The sequence below is a fragment of the Ipomoea triloba genome, chromosome 3, assembly GCF_003576645.1.
Source record: "Ipomoea triloba cultivar NCNSP0323 chromosome 3, ASM357664v1".
NCBI lineage: Eukaryota > Viridiplantae > Streptophyta > Magnoliopsida > Solanales > Convolvulaceae > Ipomoea > Ipomoea triloba.
The window spans coordinates 31,051,038-31,063,795 of record NC_044918.1 but is presented as its reverse complement, the minus strand read 5'-3'; the positions used below and the strand labels follow the sequence as shown (position 1 = coordinate 31,063,795).

General features: G+C 34.5%; 2 protein-coding genes across 3 annotated transcripts; one reads left to right on the top strand and one right to left on the bottom strand.

Annotated features, from left to right (window-relative positions):
* Window positions 1–55: 55 nt before the first annotated feature.
* On the bottom strand, window positions 56–6,885 carry LOC116013385 (protein REVEILLE 6-like). Of its 2 annotated transcripts, XM_031253104.1 has the most exons (9): window positions 6,655–6,885; window positions 6,405–6,468; window positions 6,138–6,195; window positions 5,817–5,940; window positions 5,558–5,731; window positions 5,334–5,444; window positions 2,238–2,347; window positions 973–1,032; window positions 56–526 (listed from the first exon to the last, which is right to left on the bottom strand). In XM_031253104.1, the coding sequence occupies exons 1-9, from the start codon at window positions 6,752–6,754 to the stop codon at window positions 428–430; spliced, it is 900 nt and encodes a 299-aa protein (XP_031108964.1). In that variant the 5' UTR covers window positions 6,755–6,885; the 3' UTR covers window positions 56–427. The 2 variants fall into 2 exon arrangements, with proteins under 2 accessions (XP_031108964.1, XP_031108965.1); XM_031253105.1 differs by lacking the exon at window positions 5,558–5,731.
* Window positions 6,886–9,675: 2,790 nt separating this feature from the next.
* On the top strand, window positions 9,676–12,204 carry LOC116013200. Its single transcript, XM_031252849.1, has 8 exons — window positions 9,676–9,816; window positions 9,901–10,171; window positions 10,257–10,353; window positions 11,152–11,284; window positions 11,378–11,481; window positions 11,533–11,647; window positions 11,716–11,751; window positions 12,025–12,204. The coding sequence occupies exons 1-8, from the start codon at window positions 9,676–9,678 to the stop codon at window positions 12,202–12,204; spliced, it is 1,077 nt and encodes a 358-aa protein (XP_031108709.1).
* The last annotated feature ends 554 nt before the right edge of the window (window positions 12,205–12,758 follow it).

Genomic DNA, 12,758 nt, shown 5'->3' with positions numbered 1-12,758 from the left:
GTGCCAAGCCCGGCAGCAGCTGGCAAATTCACAAATCAAGAAAATGGATAGAAACTTGAAGCCAATATTTTTCAAAACTTTTTATTGTCTCCTCAAATCCTCAATAATTTACACAGGCTTACAAATAAGCAGCATTGCAAAAGCTGGATTATGTAATTGTCAAACTTTTTACACAAATCAGATTTACATTTTAGATGCCTGCAGTATACACACACACACACACTCTCTCTCTCTCTCTCTCTTTATTTTTTACAGAATGTACACTCATCATTTAATTGCACAGATGCAATTTTAGCAAAACTGTATATGCACGCCAGAAAATCATGGCCCTTGCATAAATTGGTTGTCCCTTAAACCATTTGCAACTTGAAAAAATTCCTCTTTGACTACAAAGGGGGGCAGAATGCAACATAGACCAATTGTGGCTTTACCAAATTCGAGCAGCATTCTGGGATTTGTTTTCACATAATACCTTGTTTCCACCCCCATCACTCACCACATCTTCATATGAAGAAAGCAACCTCCTCTGCATAAATAAGTTAAAACTATCAAAGCAACTCTAGGCAATTACCACCACATTAAAAGGACAGGGCAAATTATATCACGCCACCCCACTCGGCCACTCCACCATGCTGTGTGCACCCCACAAGAAAATGTTTATGATACTTGTGTAATATTCATCACAAATGTAAGTAATGGTCTTTATAATGTTCACCGCTTTAGAAATAAAGGCAAGTGTTCATCGCCTTTAATGAAATGGTCATCACAGGTTTACTGTACAAGATTTCATCAGTGACAGAGGATTTACCAAGCTTGGTAGACCAGAATCCATGTATACCAATTGAGGAAGGTACAAAAATATTAGAAGCAGAAGAGTTCAAATCAGAAGAGGGAAGTTCATGGCTTCGAAGGATCTCAAATTCATAGCTATTAGAAAATTAGAATCACATGTTTGATATATTTTGCACTTACATGATCCTCAAACTCTGGCCTTCTTAGATTGATGGAGAGGTTTCTCATCAGTAACAACACCTGAAAAGGATCCAAGCAAAAAAGGGACTTGAGAAAGATTCTGAAACATTATTTCACAGCATTCAACCAACTAAAACCATCATGAATATTTGCTTCATGTAAGGAAGACTTGAATCTACAAGTGAACGGAATATAGAACAGATGTTTAATTTTTTATTTTTTATTTTTTTTGATGGGGTAATGAATTACAAAGAAATACTAAGAGGCATGTGCAACAGGATTCTTTTAAAGCAATTACTTAGAGATATTATATGAAACAGGCAAACTTATTTCCCAAACAGGATTCTTTTAGCCTCTTCATCCACTACTTCTGCATTTTCCACACTCCACAGTATACACCTTGCCATGTTATCTTCACCACAACATCAATGCTATTTTATTTTATTACTCCATAAATAATAAGAGATCAAAATGCTATTAGTAATAATCGAACCCATATCATTCATATAATGTTTTAGAACTATAACCAGTTTACAACAATGCTCTTTTGACTAATATTTCGTTTATTTTATTTAAGTACTGAATTATTTGGAAACAAAACAGTGCTTCAACTCTTTTAATTTTATTAATATTAATGTCTTTTATTTTATTTATTTAATTAAACATTTAAAAACAATTTTTAAAAATAATTTTGTTCTAAGAACTTTACTATATATATATTTTAAAAAACTTTCAAACTAATTTTACTTAATTAACATTTGGAAATAATATTAAAAAATTAATTTAATTCTAAAATTGTAAACATTTGGAAACAATGTTTGATTAAATAAAATTAGTTTGGATGTTTCTAAAAATATGTTGTACTAAACCCTAGAATAAAATTAATTTTTGATCTCTTATTATTTAATAAAATAAAATAGCATTGATGATGGGGTGAAGATCACATGGCAAGGTGTACTGTTTGCTGTGGCAGGTGACAAGCTATGATGAGGCTAAAAGTATTCCATTTTGGGAAATAAGTTTAAAAGTACCCATATTTGGAAAATAAGATTTAAAAGTATCCCTATTAGGGAAAAAACTCCATCCTAGTATGAATGAATACAAGATCCTGAGAATTCCATAAGCAGTATCACAAAACCTAAAATTAAGATGAGCAATACTTGATAGGAAAGTGAGCCGTATGGCCCAAATGCCAGGGGTACTTTTATTTTCATTTTATTGACCAACAAGTCATAAAGGTTTAAAGTACAAGTCAAGGTGCATACTGTTTCAACATCAATGCGGTCCATTTTCTTTAGCTTCTGCAGGTGACCAGTCACATTTGGGTCAAAAACACTGCCTATGAAGTTGTATACCTGAGCAAAGTCAGGCAACACTGCATAAAACCAAAACAAAAAGTAAGGTGTTAGCAGGGACAAGATTACATTAGAACTATTGTGGTACATCAAACAAAACGAATATCACTCAAAATTAACTGCTGGCTGTACTGAATTTAAGAACAAATATTTGCAAATATTCCATGAACACCTAGGCAAATAAATAATCAAAGCCGCCAGAACCCTGTTGCCCTCATGGTAAATAATTGCACTTGGAACAAGTAAAGCTACAAATGATACCCTTTCTTCTACTTATATTCATGTGAAGTAACAAATACTATAACACAATACGAAAGGTAACTTTTGAGAGTGTAAGCATTGAACATGAAACAACACTCAACACCATTAGCAATCACCACTAACCTTATGACCACAACTTAAAGAATACTAAATATCATATATTCATGGTTCAAAAATTAGATCCTTTCTCAATGAGAAAAGATTCTATGCATGTAAGAAATTTAAATGGCAATAACACCATTGGGTATTGGGTATTTTTATATATATATATATAGACCACTATTGCAAAAATCTCCGCCTAGGCGCTAGGCGCTCCTAGACCGAGGCGAATTGCTCCCTAGGCGTCGCCTAACTCGGCCGACTGGGCCGAATTTGGCCGAGTTAACTCGCCCAACTCGGCAGAGTTAGCCAAGTTAACTCGAGCGAGTCGACCTTGTTAATTTTATTATTATATTTATATATATTTAAATTTATTTATTTATATAAGTAAGAGAAGTAAGAGATATATATATAATATATATAATATAATATATGACATACACCCACACACATGAATTAATTTTTTGTTTTTATAGGTCGCCGCCTAGGTACCGCCTAGACCGCTTAGGTGCTAGGCGCTAGGCGCTCTACCGCCCGACTAGCGCCTAGCGCCTAATGCAACCATGATATAGACAAGGGATCAGATGCGCAGCTTCTACCAGGTGAAACGTGCGTATCAATCCCAACCATTCATCTAACGCTCATCAATTGATTTCAGTCGTTGATTGAAATTTTTAATCCGCAGTTGATTATGTTCGAATTCATGCATTGAAGGATATAAAAGTTTGAAAAAAAAAAAGAGCAAAGCTACAACATCTTTTCCACTACTCCCTATTGTCTCTGCATCTTCAACACATTAATTAATCACTCACAGGCGAGAAGAAGCTTAAGAGCTCAGGCATGATTCGCATGAAGGAATCCACTATGCGCGTACCAGTTTCAAAGTTGTGCAACTTTATGCACCTAGAGTTTCTAAGCTATGCACCTTACAGTTTAAAGGTGTGCTCCTTAAAGTGCAAAGTTATAAAATTAATTTTCAACTTTATGCACCTTAAGGTGCAACTTTATGCACTTGAAGTTGCAAATTTATGCACTTTAAGTTATACAGTTTTGCACCTCACAGTTAAAGGTGCAAAGTCAAGCACCTTATGCTGCAAATTTATGCACCTGGAATTTAGATACAAAGGAAAATAGAGCTTTGAAAAGGAAACATGCGAAGAGTTAAAGGCGGTTAACAAAAACATTTATGGATATTAGGAAAAAGGCAAAAAAGTCCCTTATCACCATTTAAAAAAATGCGCGCCTTTTTGTCCATTCGATCAAAGATTAATCTATGGCTAACATGGGAGTTCCTTTACACGTGAACCTTCCCCTATATATATATAATTATTTATTTATTAGTCATTCATTGAATGATAAATAAGTGGCGAAGACACACAATTTAAATATTGGAAAATCCAATATTTCAAAACTGTATCAAGAATGACTGGAAAGGTGGAAACAAGACCATATAGAATTTTATCATTATGATCAAATCCAGAATCTTGACAGATAGAGCCAATCATTAATTCCCAACCATGTGGTGAATGGAATCCGATACATAAATCAATAAATAAAAGAATGTAAAAGACTTTCACTATGTCGCTTAGGTTATGTAGGAATCACAAGTTTTTCTACTAAAACCCTCAACCATAAATGAACCTTAATGGGCGGCTGTGATCGGTCCTCACTTTTATAGGAGGACCAAGTTCTCATTTGAACCCCCCTCTATACACACACACACAAACTAAAATCAGTCCAAAGGTTAATTGAATTAAATGATTAATTAATAATATTAACCATTAGCCATTAAGCAAAGAACACAAATGTGAAAAGCCCTAGTCTTTGTCAGCTACTCTGCTCGACGAAAAAGGAAAAACCAAAGGGGAAAAGCATCAATATCTCAGCCAATCTAGTGACAACAATGGCAAGCCGCGAGTGGAGAAGGCAACGACAAGTCCGATTTGTGAGACCAAGTGCAAGTTAGCGAGTATCGAGTTGTGGACAAGTGATGGTGGACGTTGGAAGCAAGTTGAACTGGCATCTCCGATTGTGACTGGAGATAGGGTGGTTGCAAGCTATACCGCAGTCAACAAAGTGCCAGAACTGGTGAAGGCTAAGGTATGAACTTTGAGGGTTGTTTGATTTACTCCTTGTGGCTTGTGTAACTCTCTTGTTTTTCTTCTTCTTCTTCCTTTTTTTTTTTTTTTGCTTCTTCCCAATTTTAGGGTTGTTTCACTCAAAACTACACCATTTTGATTGAAGCAACCATAATTTAAAAAATAATAATAATAAACAGCCAAGTAGGCCATCTGTCCTATCAGTCAGCCAACTTGCCGACTCGCCGGACAGATGAATAAAATGGTGACTTAGGCCAAAATCGCCGTAACCTAGGGGTGCCTAGTGCCTAGGCAGCTGCCTAGGCTGAGTTTTACAACACTTCCAAGCACAAAAAACTTCCACAGCTAGTGGGATATCTTCAGTACATTGTTGTATAAACAAAAGCAAATTTTGCACTATTAAAACTGGTCTAACACTTCAGATATGCCCACCCACAACACCCAAAAATCGTTAGCTATTTGGTAACTTTAGTTATTAAATACATAAGCTTTATATGTATTTTAAACCCCAAACCCAAAATGAACATACATGATTAGTTTGATTCACCTTTCATTGAAGATCCATTAGCTCCCTGATCTGTCAATTCACTAGGAGCACCCTCATTACCACTGCTAGAGTAGGTATTGACATGAGCTTGTCCTACTGATGACATATTATCTACAATAAAAAATAAAAATAAGTTTCTTTAAGTAAATCTCCATCTATGCCAACTAAGTGAGACAATAGCAATTAAGCATGCCACTAAATTAAACCCATTGCAACTATGGGACCTTTTTTCACACTTGAACTGCCTGCTTGCGCAGAGTAGTCTTTCCAAGATGGCAACGCTGCACTTGTTACAGGAACTATGGGTATCAAAGAAGAATCAGGCTTCGGTGTGAGTCCAGCATCAGGAAATGCTAATGGTGTTTGAAAAGAATTTGACAGTGATGAGACGGTTGGTGCTGGAAAAGTATAACAGATAAGAACAAGAACCATTCCTGACTTATGCCCATGACAATTCCAATACAGCAAATTAAACACACTTACCACTTTTTGGGGCTTTCTGAGGATAAGGATGAGCGGCTTTCCTCTTTGGCCGTGGTGGAGGTAGATGTTCATTAGTTCCACTCTTTTGTACCTTCAGAAAATACTTTTGAGCATGACTCCGTATCTGCAGAAGTAAATGGATAGTCAAAGATTCAAGTAATACACTGTGAGTACTGAACAAATGGTAATGCAGAATAGAAATAAATAAAAAACATTTATCAGTTCCAACTAAAGGACTAAACATTTATCAGTTCCAAATGGTAATGTAATCAGGATGAAATGATTTTTTTTCTTTTGGACAACTAAAGGACTAAATACTACCTGAATTACAGTCTTCGATCCAATAAATGCCTCAATTTTCTTCCAATCTCGATCAAAGCTGTATGTAATGAATGACAGAAGATAATTACAGTTCCAACCACAGAATTTACTTTCTTCAGCTGACTGAACATTTATCACACTTCAGCCAATCTATTCCGAAAAGACTATCAAATATGAATTATTTACACTCCAATGTTAAAACACAAGAAGACATTCTTAAGTTCTTTCTAAAACTAGGAAGACAAATTTTACACTGAAAATGTCTACCGCCATTCCCCATCACACGCTTGAGGTAATAGAGTATCATTGGGGTGCAAACCAGCAATTAAACCTAAAAGACCAAGAAATTAGAGTAGCATTCAGATTTGAGAGACAGTCCTAGCTTCCCTGAACTGATTGATTAATTAGAATTCAAATCCCTTGATTGGTCAACAAAGCCCTAAATCGAAAAAATAAGAAGAATAGAATAATGATCGACAAATATACAAATGTGTATACATATACAATATAAACTCACAGTTGGAGGGCTTCGAGGAACTTGTCGTGCTCGGGCTCGGTCCAGCTCTCGCGAGACTTGGTAATGGTGTAGGGTTTACGGACCTTCTTCGTCGGATCATCGGAATACGACGACGGCGGCGGCGCGTTGGAATTGACAGCGGTGGGGCTGGAAATGGAGTCCGGATTCGCAAGGGCCATGCCCATCGGATCCTAGTGGAAGCCTTCGGGTGGGTTCGGATTCAAAGGCACGAAAACAGGACCCTAATTTTACACTCCTACACTCTCATTTTATCTATTTACTATTTGTGGTCAATTTTCTTTTATTACTCCGTACTTTTTTTTAGTATTTTATACGAAGTAATAATTTTTTGATTTAATTTTTTTATATTTAATATACTTTTTAAATATATAAATTTTAGAGAAAATGATCATATAAACCCTCAAAGTTTACCCAAAAGTGCAATTAAGCACTCCAACATTAAAAAAGTTCAATTAAACACTTAGGGCCTGTTTACTAACAGAAAACTGTTTTCTGTTTTCTGTTTTTCAATTTTTCAGTTTTCATTCTCTGTTTTCTGTTTAGAAAACTTGTTTACTAACACTTATTTTTTCAAATTTATTTCTTTTAGATTAACGTTATAAAATTAACAATAAGTTTAATTTCAAGTGATTTTTAGACCTTATATTTAAAATACTTTAAAATATATTTGGTTTAAATAGAATAAATAAATATAATTTTTAATTTTAAGTCCAATATGTAAAAATTTTACATTTGATATCCGAGCCAAATTTACATATGTATATAACATAAATAAAAATATATTCGAACCAATAACCTATTAAATTCACATAAAATGTAGTTTAGATACTATTAATATTTTTGAACTAATATTTAAAATATGTTTGGATACATTCATTTGAATGACATGTATATAATATATAATTTTTATTTTGAATTCTAATATTATATATGTGAAATTTCAATATTCGATATCTGGACCAAACTTGTTTCTGATATAACATAATTAAAAATATCTGAACCAATAATCAATTGAGTTCAATCAAAATATAAAACGTGGTATAGATTTCAATTTTTAATTTTAATAATGTGAATGATGTATAATTTTAAGCATAAACAAATAAGTTATGTTTAAATAAGTAATGCAAGTGGAAAAGATAGAACACGATGATAAGTAAAAGAAGATGATAATGAATGTAATCATAGTAATGAATAAATATGTAAGTAGATAATGGTGAGAATGCGATTATAGTGACATATAATCTAATAGATGAAAGCTGATTCTGTTTTCCATTTAGAAAACAACTTTTAATAGTATTTCAGTTTTCCAGAAAACTGGAAAATTATTTACTGTTTTCAAAATGAAAAACTGTGTTAGTAAACATGTTTTCTATTTTCTAGTTTTCTAAATTTTCAGAAAACTGGAGAAAACTTCCAGTTAGTAAACGTGCCCTTAGAATTTCAATATGAATTTATGTACATGATATCCGGATCCGAATTTTAGCACTGTACCACTACGTACTAATAAACAGAGGCAAAAACTTCCCGCCCAATCCATACGCCATCGTTTAACGTATACAACTATTGGGTATATATTTTCGGGAAAAAACGTGTGTTGTCAGCAGTTTCCAAGAAATCAGATATCAAATTTGTGGTATTTATATTTTTTAGCCGTCAGTTATAGTTTATAAACCAATCATATTTCAGATAATTTTATTCCCACTTATTTTTTTCGTTTTCCCATACATAAAGTACTTTCTTAATTATGGTCATAATATCTTTGGCTGTATTTACACAAACGATGTAATTAAATGCAACGCATGGACTGATGACCTTTCATTGCCAAACGAAAGATTATCAACCTTAAGAGAAGTCCTATTTATACATGATCTCCTATTCGTGCAAAACACTAACAAATTTCAAACACGTCCTATTTAAAATTGTTGGTCCCAAGGGGATGGGGTACAAGTCTAGAGGGGGGGGGTGAATAGACTTGTATAAGATTTTGCAAATCTTTTCGACCTCTCGTGTGTATTGAACTTAGGATGTTTAGGTTCGATACCTCACGAGGTGAAGACAAAGTTTTATGCGCAGCGGAAATGTTATCCCCTTTTAGTTAGCACGAGTTTGAGTTAGTTCGAGAGGTGTGTTTATGTGTAGTGCAGTCGAGAGGTTAGCGAGAGATAAAAGCAGTAAGTAAATGCAAGAGAGATTTTAAAGTGGTTCGGCCAACCCGCCTACGTCCACTCTTCTTCCAGAAACTCCCTGAAAGGATTGCACTAAAAACTTCCCTTTTTAGTACAATATCGAGCGCTTGAGCTTTGATCACGAAGCCCGCCTCAAGCCTCAGGTTTTTCGCCCCGCTTCTTGTTACTCCACCTCTCGAGCACTTGACCTTTGATCACCAAGCCCGCGTCAAGCCTCAGGATCTTCACAAGACAGCTTCCCAGGTTACTCCGCCTCTCCAAGGTCTTTCTCCCCGCTTCCAGCTACTCCACCTCTCGAGCACTTGACCTTTGATCACCAAGCCCGCGTCAAGCCTCACGTCATTCAGCTTTGTTGGAGAATTGTTTGTGTATCGAGACCAAGGTTGATATCTTGATTGCTTAATGTCTCGAACTCAAATATCGAGAGGTCTATCTCTCGAACTCTGTTTATGTCTCGAACTGGATAACTGTATCGAGAGGTCCTACCTCTCGAACTCTGCTTATGTCTCGAGACTTAGTTGATGTCTCGCAGACCCTTATTCCTCCAGTGTTGTCCCATGCTTTCCTCTGATCTGTCTATATGATTACAACACACGAGACTTCTAAGATGTTCAAACAAATTTCCCTCAAGCTTAAATATTTTCCGAGTTGAGCTCAAAGTTACCCGGTTGTATTTTCGCTCTTGGTTTACTTGTCGAACTTACAGCGTTTTTGCCTATGCATCGAGACTTGGGGATTTCTACTTAACAGTTGGTATCATCAAAACCTATAACATGATGTTCCTAACAAAAATCACTACTCAGTTCTAGCGACGATGTTCATTCTTGCCAGAGATATTTCGCCAATGAATACTAGGAGTGCTCTACATCTTCATGTAGTTAGGGCGTACGACATTCCTGAAAGAAAAGCATCATCAATTCTCAAATCTAAAGAGTTGGTATTTCATGACCAAGAAGTAAGTTTAAACAAGCAATTACATTTCTTGGTTATTTTTGTTATTGATAATATTATCCATGTTAAACCCCTATTCCTAATACAGGGCAGCTTCCTTCACGCACACATACCAAAAGAATATGTTGACAAGTTTAAAGATGTTTTTACGGAAGGATTAGTCTATGGTGTAAAGAACTTTTTAGTGATCACAAACTTTTACACCTTTAAAACAAGTCCACACCGATACATGTTGAAGTTTAACTACCAAACCGTGGTGAAAGAGTTCAAGAATCCCAAATTTCCTATGCACCTCTATCGCCTTAAAGGTTTTGAAGAACTCAAAACAAAGCAAACTGTTGACGAGAAGGAAATATTTGGTAAAAACAAATAATGTGTCTTTTTGCTCAATATGCGTATAGAGTCTACGTTTATAAACTAATGTTACTTTCGTATTTGTTATAGATGTTATAGGTAGAGTTGTCGAACTCCATGCTCCACAGGATAAAGTAATTAATGGAAAAAACTCTAGGCTCATTGATTTCATCATTGAGGATGCCGAGTATGTTTCTACTCTTTTCATTATTTTTTCTATTTATATTTTTTTTAATGAACCTAATGTATGATTTTATTAAAAAATGCAATGGGAATCGATTAACATGCACCATGTGGGATGATCATGTGGCTAAGATTGAGCCATACTACAACTGCTGCACTGAAGAACCATTGGTGGTTTTAATCCAATTTTGTAGGGCTAGGCTTTGCTTAAACAGTAAGTTTTCTATTATTTTTTCTAAATCTTTTTTTTACGCGATCTTTATACTTCTGTAATCTATTTACTAGCATTTCAGATTATAAAATACTAGACAAACATTTACCTAAGTATAAAAATACTTTTAAAAGATTATGTATCTGCACTTCTGAAGTTTTATTTTGCTTTCCTGTGGCCTTCTGTTTTTGCGAACTTTACAAGTTGAGATTGAACTTTACAAGCTGAGATTATATTCAAAATGCTGTAAGCTTTGTACTGTATTACCACAAAAGAAACTAAAAGAGGAAAATATTTATATATTAATTAAAAAAAAAAAAGAGATCAACATTATTTACATGCTACTTTTTAAGTTTTATTAAGCTTTCATGTGGCCCTTATTATGTACCTGCCAACCTGCAATCATATACACATTATTTTTAGGTGGAGAGGTCAAAGTCTGCTCTTCTTATGATGTCACTCAGATTCTCTTCAATGAAAAAATCCAGTGTTTGAGGCATTTAAAAACAGGTTTTCACTATTCTCTAAATTGTCTTTTTATTTGTATACATAAATGAAAACTAATATTTTAAATTTGTGGAAATCTCTCAGTCTAAACATTGACCAGACTCCTATGAAGAGCATTCTGTCCCAATCCAGTTTTAATCCTACCACTTCTTATTCAATTTCACATGAACCTGAGATACAACTTTGTACCATTTCCCAAATTTATCAACTAAAGGAGGTATGTAAGGTCTCTTATATATTAGATTCTGATTTCATTTGTCAGTATATCCTAATGATTTGTATTTTTTTTTTATAGTATGGGGATTTCTAGGTAGCAGCAAGAGTGGTTTTCATAGACAGTGGCAAAGAGTGGTTCTATGCTTCATGCAGAACAAAGGGATGTAACAGAAAGTTATCTGAGAAAGAGGGTACAATGTATTGTTTAACCTGTAATAAAACTTTGGCTGAGGGTGTTTTAATATACAGAGTTAAAATTAGGGTGGCAGACTTGAATGGAAATGCACCTTTCTTGCTTTGGGACCGTGAATGTTGTGAACTTTTAGGAATGAGTGCTTATGATTTGGATGCAAAGCAGAACAAGGTAAGTTTACAGGTTTATTATATACAATTCTGCTCTTAATTATGTTTAATGTCTAATATCTTTTGTAGGATAAGAATGGGGTGCCTAAAGAGTTGCAGTCCTTGGTTGGGCTTAATCTTATCTTCTGAATTGCTGTTCGCAAGGAACAATTTCAGAATATGCTAAACGCATTTCCAGTAATGCATATTTTAAATGACCATGACTTAATTGAAGAATATGCTCCAGAGTTAATGCATGGTAGGGACAAAGATTTATCCTCAAAACTTGAGTTAGAGCTACAGAAGAAGATCTCTGGGATGATGAGGTTTGTTTAAATGAACTATAACTATACAGAACATTTCAAATTATCTTACTAAATGAGTTCTCTATGTGTATAGGATTTTGATGATGTCAATGAGGCAGAAAGTCCTTTGCAAGAGGTCCCAAATAGACATGATAAGGATTTGGCAAACAACACAACAGTTAAGAGAGCTCTCATTGATGAGTTTTCAAGTACTCAAAGCTCAAAAAAGACAAAGGAGCATGCTGTTAAACTTGAGAAGCTGAAAGAATTATGAAACTGTGTTTGAGAAATTTAAAACAATTACTGTTGGTTTTTGTAAGACTATGCTGTTTGAATGTGGTTTCGTCTGCTGTTTTTAGACAATGGTTTTCCTATTATTCAGCTAACTTTGGACTGTAAGGTTACTCATGATTTAAACAATATCATGTATGCAGTTTTTTTTTTTTTTTTTTTTTTTTTTTGTTTCAGGATATGTCAAACATATTTTTCGTAGCCTTTTTCTCTTTTTTTTTTTTTTTTTTTTGCAGGCACTCGACAATTTTATAAAAACATTGCAAGGTTTATTCAACTCAGGAGTTGCAGACTACTATACATGATCTTGGGTTCAAGTCTTGCTACTATTCACCATTTCTTTCTTCAAATATTCTATCTACTAACCATTTTTTAATGTGTTTTTCACATTTTTTTTCCGGCAATGGACAAACAATACCCTTATTACACTACGTATTGAAGACTGAACAAAACACATCAGCTATGAACCAACGTATGAGGAGGAAGATTCATAAGGCATTTACTTACATGGACAAGGAGCAGCATATTTTTTCCCAG

What these genes read in the sequence shown, in the direction of transcription:
- LOC116013385 (XM_031253104.1), bottom strand. Translation starts at nt 6,754, where the DNA reads ATGATCCGACGAAGAAGGTCCGTAAACCCTACACCATTACCAAGTCTC. An exon ending in TTCCTCGAAGCCCTCCAACT is followed by an intron (nt 6,469 to 6,654) that starts GTGAGTTTATAT and finishes TTGGTCTTTTAG; the next exon opens with GTTTAATTGCTGGTTTGCAC. An exon ending in GGCCAGAGTTTGAGGATCAT is followed by an intron (nt 527 to 972) that starts GTAAGTGCAAAA and finishes TTATTTATGCAG; the next exon opens with AGGAGGTTGCTTTCTTCATA.
- LOC116013200 (XM_031252849.1), top strand. Translation starts at nt 9,676, where the DNA reads ATGTTCATTCTTGCCAGAGATATTTCGCCAATGAATACTAGGAGTGCT. An exon ending in TGACGAGAAGGAAATATTTG is followed by an intron (nt 10,172 to 10,256) that starts GTAAAAACAAAT and finishes TATTTGTTATAG; the next exon opens with ATGTTATAGGTAGAGTTGTC. An exon ending in TGGATGCAAAGCAGAACAAG is followed by an intron (nt 11,648 to 11,715) that starts GTAAGTTTACAG and finishes TATCTTTTGTAG; the next exon opens with GATAAGAATGGGGTGCCTAA.